This window comes from Dasypus novemcinctus, chromosome 7 (assembly GCF_030445035.2).
Source record: "Dasypus novemcinctus isolate mDasNov1 chromosome 7, mDasNov1.1.hap2, whole genome shotgun sequence".
NCBI classification, from domain to species: domain Eukaryota; kingdom Metazoa; phylum Chordata; class Mammalia; order Cingulata; family Dasypodidae; genus Dasypus; species Dasypus novemcinctus.
In genome coordinates this window covers 19,842,260-19,863,781 of record NC_080679.1, presented here as the reverse complement: position 1 = coordinate 19,863,781, position 21,522 = coordinate 19,842,260, and the positions used below count along the sequence as shown (strand labels likewise).

The window sequence follows — 21,522 nt, the reverse complement described above, 5'->3', positions numbered from 1 at the left end:
TCAGGGGAGGTTCAGGGTTTGATCCCCAGGGCCTCCTGTGAAGGCGAGCTGGCCCAAGCAGAGATCTGGCCCATGTGGAGCGCTGGCCTGCACAGGAATGCTGGCCCACATGGCAAGCTGGCCTGAGTGGAGAAGTGGTCAGCAAGATGACACAACAAAAAGAGACACAGAGGAGAGACAATAAGAAACACAGCAGACTAGGGAGCTGAGGTAGCATAAGAGATTAAGCATGTCTCTCCCACTCCAGAAGGTCCCAGGATCAGTTCTTGGTGCCACCTAAAGAGAAGTCAAGCAGACACAGAAGAACACACAGTGAATGGACACAGAGCAGACAACAAGGGTAGGGGGAGAAATATCTTTAAAAAATAATAATAATAAAGTATAATTAAAGAAAAAACAAAGGAGATAGCATTCACATACACTCACTAGGATGGCTAGAATAAAAATTTTTTTAAAATTTAAAAAGGAAAATAAGTTCTGGCAAAGATGTGGAGAAATTGGAGCCCTGAAAAAATTAATATATAGAGTTACCATATCACATAGCAATTTCAGCCAATAGAACTGAAAACATATATTCATCAAAAACTTATATATAAATGTTCATAGCAGCATTATTCATAATAGTCAAAAAGCAGAATCAACGTACATGTCCATCAGCTGGTGACTGGACAAACAATATGTGGTATAGCCATACAATGGAATATTATTCAGCCATAAAGAGAAATGAAGTATTGATTCATGCTACAATATGGATGAACTTTGGAAACAGTATGCTAAATGAAAGAAGCCTGACACAAAAGGCCATAAACTGTCTGATTCAATTTATATAAAATGTCTAGAATAGGCAAGTCTATAATAACAATAGAACATAGATTGGTGGTTGCCAGGCGTGGAGAGAAGGGGGAATAGGAAGTGACTGCTAATGGACCTGGGATTTCTTTTGGGGGTGATGAAATGTTCTGGAATTAGATAGTGGCTGTACAATCTTGTCAATAAACAAAAACCACTGTGAATTATATGTCAATTATATATACACACACACACATAAACACACATATATTTAATTAAACCCATAAAAACAAGTCGATAGTGAATTGAACATTACATAATTTGACCCACAAAAAAAATCAGTCTATATTGGATTGAAAAATTTTAAATCTGGTCCTTCAACACAGACAATTTGAGAAATAATTCCTTAACGAGTTATATAAGTCATTGGATGAATGAAATGAATGGCTGATCTTTAATCTCATGCTCTGCCCCCTTCCTTCTTGCCTCCCTTCTCTCTCCACTCCCTCTCTTCGCACGCACACACGCACGCACACACACAGTAGCAGAGGTTCTCCACCATGCTTTCCCTGCTCCAGTCTACTTCATGCTCAGGGAAGGGGGCTGACAAGTCTCAAATTCAGGGTATACACCCTGTGTTTTGTGGACTAGCCTTAGCACCAAACCATGAGCGGGAGAGCACTCTGAGCTTCATGGAACTAGTTTAAAATTAAAAACCAATTAAAATTAATCCACTTTTAGTTCTAATATCTATACTGACAAACATTTTTATGCCAAATAATCAGCTCATAGAAACATCAGTTAATTTTATTCAAATTGTCTAGCATGGGTGAATATATGGAGGTCAAAATAAATATAATGAATTCATCTGCAAGTTACTTACCATTACGGCTCCATTATCCTGGCCCACAAATATCCGTCTGCTATCATGATGGTAAGCCATAGCAGAGCAAGGAGCTGCCAGAAAGACAAAGACACATTAAGAGCACAGCTAAACATTTTAAATCCTTGTTCAAAGCACATTATAAAAAAGAGCTATATTTGATTTAGGTTAAAAAAATAAAAAGAAGGCAAAGATGTTTTGTTTTTTAATAATGGGACAAATTAAAAGCATTATTAAAAGTCTGTTGTTCTATTTTATTTTTTTATTTTACTTTTTGGCTTTAAAGTGGAAATTCAGTATTTTATAAAAGTAGAAAAAGTACAGTTTATTTTTAAATTTTTTAAATTAAAGTTAATAGATCACAAAGAACATTACATTAAGAAACATTAAAAAAAACATAAGAGGTTCCCATATAGCCCGCTCCCCACCCCCCAACTCATTTTTGTAAATTGTATTTTTTTGAAGATACATACATCACAAAAAAAAAATGTTACATTAAAAAATATGAGGTTCCCATATACCCCCCCATGCCCCCACCCCACTCCTCCCACAGCAACAATCTCCCTCATCATTGTGGCACACTCATTGTACTTGGTGAACACATTTTGGAGCACTGCAGCACCACATAGATAATAGTTTACACTGTAGTTCACATTCTCCCCCAGTATGTTCAATGGGTTATGGCAGGATATATAAAGTCCAGCATCTGACCCTGCAATATCATTTAGGACAACTCCAAGTCCCAAAAATGCCACCACATCACCTCTCTTCTTCCCTCTCCCTGCCCTCAGCAATTACTGTGGTCACTTTCTCCACCTCAATGATACAATTTCTTCTATTTTAAAATCCTAATTTGAAAAAGTTTCTATATTATTTCTATAATTTTGTTTGGAGGCGGCATGACTGAAAATCTTGCCTATAGTCCAGAAAAGTATGGGGACCAGTGGGTGACATGCTACGGAAATGCTCAGCAAGTCAATCCCTCCCTTCCACTCTTCCCTATTAAAGTTTTGTAAAAGCACAGCTGCAATGGGTGAAAAGGGTTTCCATATCAGTGCTCCTATTCCATGACATATGTGAGAGAGGGAGATAGCTGGGAAAGCCACTGTGAGATTACTTCTTTTTTCAATGTCAACTATTTTTTCCTTTGTGATGACATTTACAACCCATTTGTAGTAAGCGTAGTTGTCAGGTGAAGACATCTTTCTTTATCCCATAGCAATGCATATGACTGGGATAGCACCTGCCTCTTCTCATGTATATAATTTTCTTCCCTTCCATGTTCTAGAAGGCTTCTTCTAGAAATCATAGGCCAAGAATGAGTTCCAGAAAGGAAAAATCTAAGTTATCACCATCTGATAAAAATGAGAATTTAAAGTGATTTGGAAAATGGAATGCATGAGAAAAGAAGCTGGCCATGGAGGAACCACAAGGAAATGTACGGTAGAGGGTAAAAAATACATTTTGAATTTATTTTGAAATAAAATGCATAAAAAGTAACAAAAACTGAAAAACTTCATAAGCGAAGGCACCATTTGAAAATATTTCAGTTTAAACTTCTCTCTCTACAGCGGGCTGATATTGTCCACCAAAATAAGAAAGTAGATTTTAACACTGTATTATACCCAAAGGCAAAACCACAGCTAGGTACGTGACTGTTTTAGTCACAATCGAGGACTACTTCATTGAAAGGTAGATACCACAGGTAATCATCTGGACATGAAACAATAAGGGACAACAAGCTTGGTCATCCTACCCATCATATTAATGTTTGAGATTATGAAGAACAATTGTGTTTAAGAATTGTAAAAGCTAAGATATATACAATTTCATACAAGAGTTAATAACCATATATAAAATTACCTTTGCGCTATCAAATCATGGTTTGATGATTTCAAAGATTCACTGTCATCACTTTTCTTTTAGTACCTTTGAAAGAAGGTACTAAATCTTAGTGGGTTAGTTTTAAACTTCTTTGCAATATCTTTTATGCTCAATCCTATAACAAATTGTACATAAGTATGCAAACCTCTCCCTTTAGTTAAAAAATTTCAATGTGTTGAATCATTTTATGAGGCTAAAGAATTCTTACATTAAAAAAAAAAAAAAGCTTCCCTACTTTGTTTTATATATAAAAATACCCTGGCTTTTTTCCCAGAAGGGAAGCATTTCATGAGATAAGCAGTGTAAACTAATTTTTTTTAAATGCTTTGGATATTCACTTAGTTTTATGAGCAAACCAAAAAAAAATGATGCATCTTTCAATCAGTGGCCTTTTAAGAAGGTATCTCTGTAGTTCAAAATCATGCTTAAGACTCTAGATAAGGGCAGGTGTCAAATCCAGTCCACTGTCTGTTTTGGGCATAAGTTTGTTTGTTTTTTTAAAGCAGCCATGCTCTTTCATTTATGTTTAGATTTATTTTATTTTTTTATTTATTTCTCTCCCCTCCCCACCCCCAACTGTATGCTCTGTGTCCATCTGCTATGTGTTCTTCTGTGACTGCTTCCATCCTTATCAGCGGCACTGGGAATCTGTTTTTTCTTTTTGTTGCATCATCTTGTGTCAGCTCTCCGTGTGTGCGGTGCCCTTCTTGGGCAGGCTGCACTTTCTTTTGCGCTGGGTGGCTGTCCTTACAGGGTGCACTCCTTGCTCAGGGGGCTCCCCTACACAGGGAAAACCCCTGCCGTGGCATGGCACTCCTTGTGCACATCAGGACTGTGCATGGGCCAGCTCAACACGGGTCAAGGAGGCCTGGGGTTTGAACCGCGGACCTCCCATGTGGTAGGCAGATGCCCTATCCATTGGGCCAAGTCCGCTTCCCTCATTTACATTTATAGTTGCTTTCATGCCCCAGTGGCAGAGCTGAGACCTTGCTAGAGATTGTATGGTCCATAAAGCCTAAATATTCACTTTCTGGCTCTTTGCAGAAGTCTGTGGCTCTACCCCATAACTGGCAGGAAACATAGTTTGGGATACAAATGGACTGGACTGGAATTCTGGCCTCAGTTTCCTCATCTGCAAAATGGTGAAAATATCTACCTTCCAGCTGCTGTGATGATTTCATAAAATGATATTCTTAAAAAGCATATGGCATATTGCTGATACTTACAGAAACTAAAATTTACCATTTTTCTTAAGTTAAAGCAGATTCTGAAAGTTATTTTTATGTGAGTCAATGTTATGAAACATAATTGGACTACATAGAGCAAATATACTAAAGTTTGCTTTATTGAGCACTGTCAAGTCACTGGAGGTGATGAAGCAGCATGCTGAACATGGGTTGGTATAAACATGTGGGTGCCAGTCCCCCAGAGCAGAGATGCTGTGGCTATTCTTCCCAGTCACTCAGGAGAGGAAAGTTAAGCCAAGATGGGAAGGGATGGAAACAGGGAGAAAGACAAAGCCAAGGAGAGAGAGAGAGAGAGAGAGAGAGAGAGAGAGAGAGAGAGAGAACAGACACTTCTAATACTAGTTTTCAGTTGCTAGGGTTTTCGTGCCCTGGAAGTAAGGTTAATTACAAAGCAGTACTAAATATATGGGGAAAATACAAGACCAAAGAGTAAGTAAAATTACACAAAGGACAAATTCCTCCTCAATCTCTTTCTACATATCCTAATGAGCATGAACTTCAAGGATGTGACCTCAGGAGATTAAGTCACAGGCAAAATATGAACTGTGGAGGAAGGAAGCGGTGGGAGGATTAGCAGCAATAACAACAATAACTGACTTTTCACAAAGACAACAAAGCAGTCCCTAGCACCTTAAGAGTTCCTCAGGCTGCTGCTATTTCCAGTGATAAGATTTACCAATACTGGAACATTGGGCAATAAATTCACCAGCCTAACAGAACCATCCCCTTTTTTTCCAGTGGGGTGAAGGCCCAGATCAACCTACCCACCACTGCCCTGCTCCCAAATTCCCAAAGTAAATTTGTCGAATGGCTCTATAGCACCATCGCCAAGTCACTGGCCACTTCATGTTTCAGAGTGAGAAACCAAGGGCAGATGTTCACAGTCCATGCAGCCATGGAAATTGAGGAGGGACCACTGCTGAGGATCATAAAACATGGTCAGGTCTTCAGGCAGACCTTCTAATGTGCTACTTACTGTAAAGTTTGATGTTTCCTAATAGTCACCATTTATAGCACTATTCCAAAAGTCTACTTCTCATTGAACGACTGTCAAGACAGATGGCAGAGCTGACCCGCCTGCCCAAGCTGTCAGCAGGAGGTGGAACAAATAAAAGTTCTGATAAATTGTTAATTTTGGTGACAACAACGACAGAATCCAAACATTGCATGCACACTGGAATATATGTGCAAGTGAGAAAGTACTAACGGAGAAGGGAGATGCTTGGAAGAATGACTCCAAGTGATTAGTTGGAATTGGCTAAGTAATTGGCTGCTCTGTGTCTACACAATCTGCAGCCCCTGGTAGAACTCTTAAGCAAGCCATGAGCAGTGTCAACAGTGTCTGGAACTGTGTCAACAGTGTCCAGAGCTCTTTGGAAAATTTTATAATGGTCTTCAGTAACAAACCATCCAGCACACACAAAAGCCTTTATTCTTTAACTAGGGGTCCTCCGAATATTGAAATCTTCAGCAGAGACAAATTCCTCATCAAGCACCAAAACTGAAAGGAAATTAGCAATTAACAACTATGGCTAGCTTCCTACTTCTGTATGGCTATTTGGGATAGCAGGGTTCAACCCCTGGTTTGGGCCTGGGAGATACAAAGGGTGTAGGATGATGGCTTTTCAAGAAAGCCTGAAGAAAAGAAGTAGGAAAGTATGCTACTTAGCCTTGCACAAGGGGCTAAAATTTAAATGTAATGTTTTAAAATCTTGATGCTGTAGCTTTATCTTGTGGATTTGTTTTATTTGCAAACTACAAAAATTCTTAAGTTAGAATGTGTTCCACCTCAGACCAAATATCTCAAAAGCATCCAGAGGTCTGGTAAAAAGTTGAGCAAGAGGCTGCTTATGAAGCCATAGGAAATAAGAGCCCTTTTTAGTTTCAACTGTATCAGTTATTACTAAATACTAATGGAAGCTGGCCAAAAACCAATTTCAAAATATCAAATAGAAACCAAAGAAAACCAGGGTGAGGAAAAACAATGTCTTTTTTCTTCTCATTTGTTTCTTCAGTTTAGCTCAAGTTCACTTCAGTTAAGCCAGTAAGACCCAACTTCCTGTGCAAAGGAAAAGGGAGTTTTCCTGCAATTTACCACAGCCTGTCACAGGTATTAGGCAACTAAGAAACTCATTGTGAAATCTAATAACATTTTTTTAATCAGACACTTTGGAATTTAAGTCTACCAAAGACAGGAGAACATTCTCCTCAAGTGGAACAGCTCAGCTACTCACAGGCCATTGTGTGATAAATGCTGGGCCAGTACTGACCGCTGTCTCTTTTCAGCCATACTCGGATGGTTCTGTAGAGAAAAGAAAAGAAGAGTGGTCTTTAGTATTTTTATCTTTTTTTGTGCTCCACCACAAAAAAATAATATTAAAAAAATTCGTATTATGTCCCAACTGACCTTATAAAGTTAATCAACTAGATAGTACTTCCAAAGATACCAAATGAGCTAGGCCCTCTGCTTAGTAAGGAGATTCTGAGAGGAAGCCCACTTGAAATTACCTGTCCCTCTCCTACTTTGTTCTTAGATTAAAAATTAATAACAGCTAATTAATAATATATGTCAAAGGAGAAAAAGGCCGTTGGTCCAATAATCCTCCTTTTACAAATACACACCAATAATAAAATATGAATATTTATTTGTAATTTATATGTAAATTAGTTTAATAGCAAAAAGGTAAAGGCGACATAAACATTTCAAGTTATAGTATGACCATTTATGGTAAATTATGCAGTAACTATAAGTTCCGATTTCCAATACTTTTTAATAATATGAAAAATGCTCATTATACAATGATACATAAAGAAAACTGAGAACAATTAGCCACTTATATTTGTAAAAACAAATCATGCGAACTGTTGCTTAACTGTCTGAGTGAAATGAGGATGATGACATGGTAGTCATAAATGAAAAGAAAAGGCTTTTGGAGGACCGGGAGTTAAAAAGGAAGAGAGAGTGGGATAAAAGCAGAGTCTGCGCCACTGCTCATTCACCGATAATGCTCTGTCCTCACAACCCCAGGAGGCCACTCCATGTCTCTGGGCCTCTGCTTTTATCAGCACATGACAGGACATGAGGAAATCCTGTACATAAGCAGGAAAATGGCAAATGACCAAAATACCCAACATTCAATATTTTGTTTTATCTCAAAAAATAAAACAATTTGTCAAGACAAATTATTCCTTAAGATGTTTCATTTTAAAATTGTCTGCTACATCCAGGCAGGGAGAAGACCATCCTTGCTTAGAAAGCAGGTTCCAAAGTAAACGCTTGACCCTGATGACCAGCTCCACCTCTGTATTCACACCTTCTATCTTGAAACTCCCTCCTTCTCTTTTTCAAACCATACCCTTCCCCTTCCATACGCACAGTTAAAATCTCCGACTTCCAAGATTAAACTAAATCAGTATTAAGTTTGACCCCTAACATTCTGGCACTCCCAAGAACCTATGTATTAAATAGGGTGGCAACTTTTTACTAGCAATACAGGAATTTGTGTTATGTTCAGAACATTTCTCCATGTTCCAGTAAATGGTGGTTAAAAAAAAAACAGGCTTAAGTTGGGCTACTTATTTAAAAAGAACAAATTCCACAGACTAAAAATAATCTATTGGAAACAAAATCTACTACTCATAAACTGAAAGCAAACACAGTAATACAGGTTAATAGTTTACCTGTAAATTACTGAGATTCCCAAGATGATATTAATGCAGCATCCCTTACAGTTTTATTTTTATATAAACCTCAATATTTTCTGTCTAGATGAATGTCTAAGCTGTTCTTCCCACTGAGATAGAATAAAAGAGCTTACTTCTTCCTTTAATATTTCAACAACTTTATACCTACTCAACTAAACTCATTTTATGTTCTTCTTGCTGCTTATTCTACCATTTTTCTAGTGTATGGATTTTCTTTGATATTCCAAAACCACATCAATCTAAAAAAACAATCTTGCCTTAAAACCAAAATTGAGAAACAATTTGTTCATTCTTTGCCAAGTTCTAATTTTAAATTATTTGAAAACAACAGTCTGATATTTTTCCAAAAGTTACTTAGAAAGGAAATGTGTCGTTTGAGAACCTACATAAATGTTTTTCCAGCTTCCCCATGCTACAATCCCTGTGGAGGACTTCTACCGTCAATCCCCTTTGCCTTCCTAGAGATGTCCTGGCTTAATATAGCTGCAACTTTTTCCATGGACAGATTAAAAAAGGCATCTCCACATAAGCCTATGTTATATAGATGTAAGTATACTGCACACATGTCGCTACCTTACCTTATTTATCTATTGTTGTTCAGCATGGTAGATAATCCATCTATTTTCCATATGAAATACCCAAGTTGAATCCGATTTATTTTACTATTTCAGACTAAATGTTTTTTAAAAATGTATTGCTATGCAGGGATAATCAAAGAAACAAAACAATGATAAATGCCATTCTTGAGGCCCTCATATCTTTTTGTCAGCAGTGTAAATTAGCAGTCACTCTTTGGCAAGAATTTCGCTCCATATCGTTACTCCTTCCCTCTCTCTCAATCCCAGTTTTAACAACAACAATAAAAACAACCGTGATAAATTTTGACTCAGGAACTGCAGGCTTGACTTAAAGAAATTAATTAATAGAAAAAAAACAAAAACTACACATAAAAAAGAGCTCTCATGAGCATTATTCAAAGAAATAAACAATTGGAAAAAAATTTTAATAATGAAATGGGTTAATTCAACAGCTTATACAGTATTTAAAAATAGGAATGAAGACCATGAAACTGTGAGAAAATGTTTATGAAATGTTAGGCTAAAGAAATAATAAATTAGATACTACCCTTGCATAAGACTGGGCAGGTGAGGAAGTAGACAAGGGGAGGACAAACACTGAGAAGGGAATACACCTGTGAGGAAAACAGCAACTTTGGCTGCTTGTCAGGGCCCCCCGAGAAAAGCTGTGGTGTTCTGAGAATTAGGCAAACAGCTGACTTCCCCATCACTAAGCAGCAACAAGTCAATAATTAAACACTGTCCTTGTAATCAGCACAGAGGCACTGAAAGAATTACTTTGTCTAATATTTTCAGTGTAAAAAAATTCCACTCTCTAAAGAGGATAAAAGATGCAAAGTATGATTTCTCTTCTGAGAAGCACTGGCCTTCACACCAGGAGGCATTTTCCAGGAGTGGTCATCAATACCGTTTTTAAACCTGGAGTTCCATGAGAACATACATTCAGGACAATACATATTATTTTCAAACATGATTACCTTGAAAATCAAGCACACAAGTATTTCTCCTAAGTCATAAGGCCAAGTTCTATCTCACCCAAAATACTGACTTAATATATCTTTTTTTTTTTTTAAGATTTATTTTTGTTTTATTTCTCTCTCCTCCTCTCCCCCCCCCCCCCCCCCCCCCCCCCCCCGCCCAGTTGTCTGCTCTCTGTGTCCATTCGCTGTGTGTTCTTCTGTGACCACTTCTGTCCTTATTAGTGGCACTGGGAATCTGTGTCTCTTTTTTGTTGTATCATCTTGTTGTGTCAGCTCTCCATGTGTGCGGTGCCATTCTTGGGCAGGCTGAACTTTCTTTCACGCCGGGCGGCTCTCCTTACGGGGAGCACTCCTTGTGCATGGGGCTCCCCTGCGTGACATGGCACTCCTTGCGCGCATCAGCACTGCGCATGGGCCAGCTGCACACAGGTCAAGGAGGCCCAGGGTTTGAACTGTGGACCTCCCATGTGGTAGGCGGATGCCCTAACCACTGGGCCAAGTCCGCTTCCCAATATATCTTTTAAAATTTCTCAAAACACCCTATTTCATCCACAAAGGGCTGAATAAAAGCAATTTAACCATTATTAATTGCAAACTGATATAAGGGATTATTCAATTAATCAATTAAAAAGAGTACAGAGAATACAACATGTTACAAATGAAGCCCAAGGCCTGATTTTTTTTAAATAATAGGCAAATGGTAATTTTGCAGAAATCTGACGTTCTGGTCACTCTTTTAGGGTTGCTGATACTATTTCACATCTTGGTAAATCTCAAAACTTTCTGCCACCTACAGCAAACGATATTTTTTTAAATAATAGGCAAATGGTAATTTTGAGGAAATCTGACGTTCTGGTCACTCTTTTAGGGTTGCTGATACTATTTCACATCTTGGTAAATCTCAAAAGTTTCTGCCACCTACAACAAACGATATTTTTTTCTAGTCTGATAGTACCTCCAGGGGATACAGACAGAAATGTATAACTGATACTGTGAGTGGTTTCTAGAACATTAAGATATTAGCCTAAAAGGGTGAGGAAAATAAATGGCCATCTGTGTAATCTGCTTTTATTAAATAAATAGCAATTTCCTTTCAGCTAAGCCTCTTGCACTCTGACCTCTTCATTCCTGCTACAGAAAGAAGTCCTCCACTGGCAACAAAACGGGAAAAACACTAGGTTTTTACTGAATTGATTATCTAAACTAAAAGGTAGAGAAACCACTCTCTTTTTATAGATGAATATTAGATTGCCTAAGAAAAATGAAAAATTCCATCCCCTTTTACAATCTAGGGAAGGAATACTGGACAGCTTCCAAGGGCCATGCAGATGAGGAATATCAGATTGCGGATTTCATCAGAGGCAGCCTTTTATCCAGGTGGCTAGTTTAAAGATATCAGAAGTCCACTTGAATGGTTCCAGCATCTGCACCAGCCCCCAAACAAATGATGCCTTTCCAAAAGCCAGATGGTTGATCTCCTACTTGCAGATAATTTCTTTTTACTCAGGAAACCATTCTTGCTGTTATCTTCTCACTGTTCGCATCAAAATGATTTTTGTGGCCCTGTGCCACCAAGGAGGTTTCGACTCATCCCTAAAGAGCAGGAGTAATCTAGATAGATTAGCTCCAATAAAGGGTCTATGAAACACTGACGTTATTTTTTAAAGTTTCAAAGAGGCAGTTTGAGGTAGTAAAGAACAAGTAACCTATTTTAAAATTTTGTTACATGCTTCTATTCCTAACATGCCATTAATTTGTTTACTGATTCACTTAAACTAACATTTGAGAGACTACAAGCTATACAGTTATAGCTGTTAGGAAATTAAAAATTAATAAATACAGGCCTGGACATTACGTAGTTCATCATTCCATTAAAGAAGACAAACATGTAAACAAGTAATAATTATATAATGCAGAAAGAGCTATGGGAATAGTAAAAGAGTAGGTTAATGTTAAGAAGTAGTGACTGGGTGTGGTGGGCTGGGGGATTTGGCAGATTTCACCAGAAGTGATGGTATTTAAAATGTGTCCCAAAAGACAAGAAGGGATTAGTCAAGCACACAGTAAGAAGCCTGTTAGGGGCACCACAGGTAGCAGAGCAGGTAGCCCAGGAATTCCATACTAAGCAGTGTCTCTTATAAACTATAACCTGGAAAACAAAATATATCTCCCACCCTGTCAACACTGATTCCACTCCATGAACAACCTACACCTCACTAGTCTTTGTAACTGGACACTCTGATGGAAGGCAGGTAAATCAAATATAAAGGTGATGTGAGAAGAGAAAAAAAAATCTAGACAGGCAACCTTTCACTTAAAACATCTTTCTGCAATGTGACCTGCTCCCTATAGGTACAGACTATTTGGAAAGATAAACAAGCATGAAGCAACAGTAAATAATATCTGACTGTAAAGGATTAAGCATAATAATTAAAACATACAAGTAGAGAAGAAAGATTAGAAAGAGAGATTGATGGACTGGGCAGAATTATTTAGTGGAACTTGAACTGGACCAAGAAGATGAAGAAGGATTTGAATATGGTAGAGGGGGAAAGGAGGCAGGCCCTGGTGAGGGTTGTTAACAAGAGCAGGGCATGTAGGTGGGAAATAGGACAGAGGGTGTATTGGCTTTATTGTACATCAAAGAACACTTAGAAGCCAGCTTTAAAGCTGGAAATAAAACTGGGCAGGGGCAAGTCATGGGGTCCCCAAAGTCCTTTTACAGACAAAATGAAATAACCAGTTAATGAAAGGGCGGGGCAGGGGAAAGTCATGATTAAAGCAGAGTCAGAGATATGAGCTTGGCAGGACAGACTCAAGTAGGGCATGCACTCCTGGACTCTGGGGAAGCCAGTAAACAGGCTGCTGTTATAATCAAGAGGGAAAAGATCATGAGGCCAGACACTGGTAATGGGCAGCTGTGCAGCAGCATTAACACAAAAGGCGTGCCACAGAGATTCTTAGAAAGGCCCGCTTGCAAAGGTGGCCCTTGGCTGCCATCTGGAAACTAGGATTTCAGGAGCCTTTCCAACATTCCCCAACTCACAAGAGTGGCTCCCTGTGCCTTAACTGGTTGGACAAAGAAAAAAATGTCATTTATGCCAAACACCTGCATTCCTTTTGGGAGACTGGAATTTTGATACGTGCTAGGCAGAAGGCGCCTACATGACCAGCTCCAGGAAAAAACCTTGGGTACTGCGTCTCTAATGAACTTCTCTGGTAGACAATATGTCATAATTCAATGCAGGAGGAATGAAGCATATCCTGCGTGACTCCACAGGGACAGTTTGTACCTGGTTTCCCCTGGGCTTCACCCACTAGCCCTTTGCTGATTTTGATTTGTATTCTTTGGCAGTAATGAATCATAACTGTAAGTCCCTCTATATACTGAGGCCTATGAGTTCTCCAAGGCAATTACTCAACCTGGGCATGTTCTCAGGGACCCCCAACACAGCAGGGGGAAGATTCCCAAAGGAAAACTAATGGGACTGACATGACATGAAGAAAGGGTGGGGCTCAGATGTTATAAAGATGAAGGTTTGTAAATGACCGCCCAAATGGTATTGTTTGGGGCAGAAAATATTAATTTATACACATGTGCACATCCACACACACACAGCTGAGACATCGTTAGCTTTGGATGAGATTAAAATTATTAAAGGGAAAATAAATAGGAATGAAAATAATAACCTATATGGTGCTTACTCTGTGACAAGCCCTGTTCTATGTGTCTTACATCTATTACTTCATGTAACTTCACAAAACACTCTGCAGTAGGTACTATTGTTATCCCCATTTTGCAGATTAGAAAAGATGATACAGAGAGGTTAAGTAACTTGCCCAATGTCACATGCCTGGGATTCAAATTTGTCATTCTGTCTCTGATCTTAACAACTGTACTGAAGGGGAAAAAAAGTAGCATTGAAGGACCAGTATAACAATAGAGGAATCAAAAGGCAGTTCCATCTAGATTTCTTCCTTCCCACTTCTTCAATTTACTTTATAAAGCAAATTAAAGAGTCTACTTTTAGTCATTATGTTACACCTGAAATACAGAGGCTAACACCCTGATTTTCTGTAAAAACTAACAACTTCCAGCTATGGCAAGTATCCCCTAAGTACAGTACTTTATTTAGGATTGTTTCCACATGAACAATTTTTAAATATACATTTTCCTTAAAATCTGAATTGCTTAGAAATGTCTGAAGAGGAAACAAATATATTAAAGCAAATATCTGGTATATATATATATTCAAAAAGCAGCAGCTACCAAAAATATTTTTAAAGTTGTTTTTCTATAATCTTTATTGTTTACCAGCCTAAATGCAACACCCTAAAACTTTTTAAAACAGGTCAGATATGCCTTTGCCCAACTTACAACAGAAAAAAATTAAGTTTCCTGGGGAACTAAATTTTGGCCTATAGGCACCCAAAACAAGAGTAGATAAGCATGCTTATCTCCAAACTCTATTTCTCAAAAATGCAAAAATGATGACATCAGGCCTAGAGCCTTAATTAAAAGGCTTTAAAATGAAGTTTTTACCTTTTAAAACTTCTACCCTTCAATCAACTGACTGTCTAAATTCTTGGTGCAGTCCACAGCAAAGAGGTCCAAAAAGCAAGCCTGTTAGGGGAATTAGTTCTTGCTTTTTCACCATGTTCAGTTCTAGTCTGAACGTAGAGTCTCATTTTCTCTTTCCCCAGCAGTAAAGTGACAGCTGTGATTCAAAATTTCTAAATTTATGACTGAGTTTCCTGAATAGAAAGACAGTCCTACTGTATTGATTCAAGAAATGGGTTAAGGAAATTTCAGGAATTTATCATTCTTATACTTTGCCTACTCAAAAATTCTAGCTCCAAAATTCAGGCAACTCTACACTAAAATTTAAAATATTAAGTTATGGGGAGCAGATGCGGCTCAAGTGATTGGGCTCCCATATACCATATGGGAGGCCCAGGGTTCAATTCCCGGGGCCTCCTGGTGAAGGTGAGCTGTTTGCGTGGAGGGCTGGCCCATGCAGGAGTGCTGGCCCACATGGAGAGCTGGTGCAGCAAGATGATACAACAAAAAAAGACACAGAGGAGAGACAATTAAGAGAGGCAGCAGACCAGGTAGCTGAGGAGGTAAAAGAGATCAAGCGCCTCTCTCCCACTCCAGAAGGTCCCAGGATCAGTTCCTGGTGCTGCCTAAAGAGAAGACAAGCCGAAACAGAAGAACACACGGCAAATGGACACAGCAGATAGCGAGCACAAAACACCACGGGGGAGGGAGGTTTTAAATAAATCTTATATATATATATATAATCTTGGGTTTTCTGGAAGGATAAAGTTTAAATAAATGAACTTAAGGGAATTACTCCCAACAAAATAGAAATGAATGAGTACGAAGGAGTACTTCACAGCAGCTCTTCACAGCCCAATAACCCCTGAAGATTTCTAACCAGACCCTATGCTCATGACACAACCTTTAATTTCCAAGACACCAGGTATGACAGAATGATCCTTTGATATTCCATGTGGGTTTAATAGTTTTTAGGGGGTATTATTTGTAATTAGTTCTGTGTTATGTACTTTGTTTTATTGGGAAATAAGTTGGTATGTGTGAATGACCGTAGACAAACACATCCCAGAAGCTGGCAAAAAGAAAAAAAAGAGTTTAACAATGAAAACACAGTGAGTCAACCTAGGTGAGCACAGAGACAACTTCCTCATCCAGAAGTCCAGCAGTGGTTCTCAAAGTGTGGTCTGAGGACCAGCAGCAGCAGCACCTAGGGCCCTGCTGGAAATGCAAACTCTCAGGCCTCACCCCAGATTTATAGAATCAGAAACTCTGTGGGTGGGGCCCAGCAATCCATGTGTTAACAAACTGCCCTGGTTAACACATCACCGCCAGGTGACTCAGATCAATGTTCAAGTTTGAGAACCACAGTTTTAGAGAGAACCAACAAATAAATACATTAAGCTTAGAGCAGGGTTTCTCAACCACAGAAATATCAACATTTGGGGCCGGATAACCTTTGGTTGTAGGAAGCTGCCCTGAGCATTGGAGGGTACTGGAGGGTGTTCAACAGAATCCCCGGCGTCTGCCTGTTACATGCCCAGAGCACTGCTCCCACAGTTGTGACAACCAAACATACTCCCCGTCATTGCCTAATATCCCCTGGAGGACTAAAGCACCCCTGGCTGAGAACCACTGGCCTAGAGTTTAGAATAATGGACACTAAATTGAGGGCAACTCTCATTCCTTCACTTTTCCTCTCAAAATGCTCTCAGCTAGTTCTTGACTGCTTTTAGCTTTTATAAAATGAAATAACATAAGTTGGACCCTGTTTTAAATGTTAAAAGTTACCTTTCTGAGCATTAAAGCAGAAGAAAGTTCCAAGCCCATTTTTTAAAAACCCTAAAAACTAATAGAAAGGAAGGATAACTGAATTGTAGTAAAAGATAGAATCTCAGCATTTTACACTTGTTGCCAGAGTAGATACTTGCTGATGATACTACCTAGTCTCAGTTTTTCCAAATTTGTAAAGAGATAGGGTGCATTAAGGAAAGAACCAGGGTCTCAGAGTCAGACCTGGATTCAAATCTCAGTCTTATTACTTACTTGCTATGTGACCCTGGGCAGTTACTTCAACATCTTTTTGTGCCTCAATTTCCTGACCTGTCAAATAGTGATTGCAATACAATGCATATAGCCATATATTCCATCACTTTTCAGTGGGGCCTGGGATAGCATCTGCAATTAAATACATTGCTATTTCTACAAAAAACCAGATGGATATTAATGCTGCGTGGGATAAAGATTATATAAAGTCTCATCTATTCAGGTTAAGTTTAAGCACCAAATGAGATTTCACACTCAAGTTACCCAAAACAAACCAAACGCTTTTGCCTTTTAGAATGTTTTCAACTTGGAACTTTCCTGCCATGGCCATCCACACATCTTTTGCTCCTGTCACCTACAAATAACTGTGGTTCTTTACCTTTCAATACTCCTTCCTGTCCTCACCATCTACCTGGACAGGGACGTCAATTCCTCCTGCCTTCATACGGACACTCCCTCATTCACCAAGACCAGCTCCAGGGAGGCCTTCCTGTTAGCCCCACCCCCACCCAGGAACTGTGTCTTCCCAGCACTCTGGATGCAGGGTGCACTGACCCATGTGGTGAGCTGGCCCATGCGCAGTGCTGATGCGCACAAGGAGTGTCCTGCCACGCAGGGGTGCCCCCCCCCCGCGTAGGGGAACCCCACGCGCAAGAAGTGCACCCCGTAAGGAGAGCCGCCCAGTGCGAAAGAAAGTGCAGCCTGCCCAGGAATGGCGCCCGACACATGCAGAGAGCTGACACAGCAAGATGACGCAACAAAAAGAGACACAGGTTCCCGGGTTGCTGACAAGAATAGAGGCGGACACAGAGAGCAGACAACTGGGGGGAGGGGGGAGAAATAAATAAAAAATAAATCTTAAAAAAAAAAAAAGAAACTATACTGGGACGCATACTATGGCTTTTGATCCCTGTTGGATCCCCAGGGCCTGGCACTCGATAAATACAGTACTTCTGAATAAACCACTGAATAAATGGTGGAAGGGGGGCACACATATTTACGACAATTTAAAAACAAACCACCACCAAAAACAACAGAAAAAGTCATGTGCTTCGATAGAATCTCCATAAAGTGTGGTGCCTACTAAAAAGATTTTCCTTCTTTCAAGGAAGTTCCATGGGCCTGAAACACAAAATAGAAACCCGAGGCGTTAACCCTCACACAGTCCAACAATATACCAGGGCACTGCAGTACAGTGCTGCCCAAGTGAAAAATGAGCTGATCCAAGGCCCCCCACCCCCCAGAGGGTTTCAGTCCCAGAGCAGCTATGTAATCACTTTCCATAAAACAGTTATCAGCACTGCTCCCGCCCAGGAATCTCTAAAACTCAGCAATTTACCCAAAACATGAGTCATGAATAAAATATTTTACTGAGTAAAGACTGCTAACTTTTGTAGTGTTGTTTGCACCTAAATTATATTCATATCATGCAAAGATCGTTATTCTGCCCTTTGCCTCTTTTTCATTCCCATTTCCTCCCTGTGATTCAACCACCCTGCTGTGTCTCCCCCATTTTCTTCCTGCCCAGTCCTACCTATCACCCCACGTTGTCCCAGGTCTGCTAAAAGTACAGTGGTACAGATGCTACATGTAAGCTCAGGCTCTAGCTGAGGAAAAAGGCAGAAGCTCACTCAAAAACAAAATGTGAAGGTCACAGAGGAACTGGGGGCTTCAGGTTTTCTCTTCTCATTCAGAAAAGGCCCTCAATATCACTTCAAAAGACAGGATTGCAAAAGGCTAAATTATGCCTTCCGCTTTAAGAAAAGATCAGTACTTTTCATCTTCCCAGAAAGCCTTTTAACTTTGTTACATCACCCTTTAAGATTGTTAATTGTACCAAAGAAACGGTTTCGCTCAATAAACATCAGTCACTTCCTGCAAATTCACACAACAAAGCCACTGAAAATCCAGAAAGTTTTCAAACAAATGATAAAATGACTTCAGTCCAATCAAACTGCTCTTCCAAGACAGAGGGCTGGGATGGAGCGTCCAGATTTGCGCTTCTGGCTTCACTAGTATCTCTCTGATTCAGAATAACTAGCTTTACCACCACGGGCCTCAGTTTCCTCTTGGTAAAATGAGAAAATTGACCAGATGAGCGTTTCCCCAAGTGAGCGCCATCCAATGCATGATGGTCTCGGCACCAGAAAGAGATCACTCCCGGTGCTAACGTGTTTTATTTTAACAGTTATGGGTTTATTCTTCTTGCAAGTGAGACTGGTTTTCCGGTAATGGTGGAGATTTTTTAAAATGTCCTTTGAAAGAAATACATGTAAGTATTTTTAAGAAGTGAGTGGTTTTTTGGAAAAGCTTTTCAGTAAGTAAAAGTTCAGGTGGTTCTATTATCTGTGGCAAAATAACTGGTCTAGGGGCCTGGTATTCCGGGAAAGAGAGCCCCAGAGCAAGGAGAGAAGAGCAGGAAGGGTGCGAGTGAAAGCCCCTGGAGGTGTGAGGCAAAGAGAGCTGAGAGGGAGGGAGTCCCAATCTGGGGGCCCGGGTAGCCCGGCCTGCGCCTCCAGTCTCCCAGAGGCTGCGCTTGACCCGCGGAGGCCCAGGAGCGCCCTCGAGGTCGGGACACTTCCGAGCGCCCGGAGTAGCCGGGCAGACCAGTCCGTAGGACCGGGACGGGGGTCCTGGAAGGCAGGAGCGGCGCGGGGGGAACAGGGATCCCGGCCACAGGGGGTGGGGTGGGGTCCGCCGTTGGAGGGGGCGGGGCCTCAGGCGAGGGGGGCGCGGTAGAGCGGGGGTTCAGACTTAACGGTTCCCCGCGAGGTCGAGGGTCCCAGTCGGGCCGGTGCAGACGAGGGGTCCCGCACTACAGAGATGCAGTGGGGGTCCCGGGGTAGAGGGGCGTGATGGGGATGGCGTCTAGCTTAAAGGGGCGCGGCGGGGGTCCGAGACCGGAGGGAGCGGGGGTCCTGGGCCAGAGGGGCGCGGCCGGAGCCGGGACTGGAGGGCCCGCGGGTGGCGGGAGGAGTCGGGGAACCCCGCGGACCGAAGGGGCGCCGTGCCGCGGGGAGGAACGCGGCAGCGAGCCCCAGCGCCCCCACACCTCGTCGCCGGCCGGAGCCAGGGCCGCCGGCGTCGCAGCTCGACCCCGCGCGCGACCCGCCGGCGCTACCTGTCCTCGCTGGCGGTGATGACGCCGTCCTCCTTGGGGATGAGCAGCGCGGCCGCCACCGCGTCCTGGTGCCCCTCGATCTTGCTCAGCAGCACCGGGCGGCTGCTCTGCGGCCTGGAGTGGATCTCGGCCGCCATGTTCGCGCGGCGGCGGCGACCTCCGCGGCGAGCGGCCCATCAGCTGACGGCGGGGCGGGCGGGGACGCGCCGGGTTCCCTCCGGCTACCCGGGCCGCGTGGGCGCCGCGCCGCCGTAAGTTCTCGAGTGCTGCCGCCTCGGCGCCCGTATTGCGTGGGGAAGACGTGCCTCCAGAATTACGTAGCCGGGACAGGACCACCGAGAGCGCCTACGGAGGCGAGGAAAGTCGTCCAGGTGAAAAGTCAGGCCATCACCCAGGAATGGATTGGACGATTGGAACGGACGAGGAATTGTTCCTCAAACCAGAGCCTCCAGAAAATAATAATGCAATGTTGTATCCGTTCTAAGAAGCCATTGTGTGGAAGGCGTACCTCTATTTCCAGGATGTTAAAATGTGGGGAAATATAGTGCACCTTAGAATCTTTGGGATACAGCAGATAATGCTCACTGAGCAGTTACTATATACCAAGCACTATCCCAGATTCTTTTTTTTTTTTCAAATTCTACTCAATTTACTCATTTTTTAAAAAGATATTACATTAAAAAAATATGAGGTCCCCATTCGCCCCCAACGCCCCTCCCCACCACTCCCCCCCCCAATAACACTCTCCCCCATCATCATGTCACATCCACTGCATCTGGTGAGTACATTTCCGGGCATCGCTGCACCCCATGTCCCGTGTTCCACACCATAGCCCACACTCTCCCACGTTCCATCCAGTGGGCCATGGGAGGACATGCAACATCCGGCAGTTGTCCCTGGGGCACCACCCAGGACAACTCCAAGTCCCGAGAATGCCTCCACATCTCTTCTCTTCCTCCCCTTCCCCGCACCCAGCAGCCACCATGACCACTTTTTCCACATCAATGCCACATTTTCTCGATTATTAACCACAATAGTTCATGAATAGAATATCATTAAGTCCACTCTGATCCTTACTGTATTCCTCCTTCCTATGGATCTTGGCTTGGTTGTGTCCATTCCACATCTATGTCAAGAGGGGGTTTAGATTCCACATGGATGCTGGATGCAATCCTCCTGCTTTCAGTTGTAGGCACTCTAGGCTCCATGGTGTGGTGGTTGACATTCTTCAACTCCATGTTAGCTGATTTATCCTAGATTCTTTACCTGGATCTTATTTGATACTGACAACCTTAAGAGATTGAGAGATAGGCACACTTATATTCCCATTTTAGAGATAAGGAAACCTCCACAGAAGAGTTAGAACACTTGTGTAAGTTTGCATAACAAGGAGGAAGAGGAAGGCAGCCTCTGACCTAGTTGCTGACGTGGACCTCACAGTTCAACCTTGGACTTCTCTGTGGAACATAAACATCAGACTATTCTGAGACCATCATTATATTGAAACAGATAAAACATGAACGTTGTCCAAACCACAGAAATGACCAAACATCCCTTCTATCCTGGCTAATATGAGCGATAATTGTTTCTCTGCTAATTACAACTCTGGCTTCTGTCTAATCTTACCTCTGTCTAGGTAGACCTTAATTAAGATAATCATAGAATTACCCCCACTTCCTGACAGCATCAAATCCAGACGGAATCCCACTTCCCTAAGTCTCCCCCTCCAAC

The 21,522-nt window shown here is 41.5% G+C and overlaps 1 protein-coding gene across 1 annotated transcript in view; it reads right to left on the bottom strand.

Moving 5' to 3' along the window:
* Positions 1–20,121, bottom strand: part of WDFY1 (WD repeat and FYVE domain containing 1) — a 47,623-nt gene extending 27,502 nt beyond the window's left edge. The window contains exons 1-3 of the mRNA XM_004457374.2: positions 19,792–20,121; positions 7,038–7,105; positions 1,673–1,746 (exon numbers count right to left, since the gene is read on the bottom strand). Of these exons, the coding sequence (XP_004457431.1) occupies positions 1,673–1,746; positions 7,038–7,105; positions 19,792–19,928 (279 nt within the window). The 5' untranslated portion in view covers positions 19,929–20,121. The remainder of the gene's footprint in view (positions 1–1,672; positions 1,747–7,037; positions 7,106–19,791) is intronic.
* Positions 20,122–21,522: the final 1,401 nt, after the last annotated feature.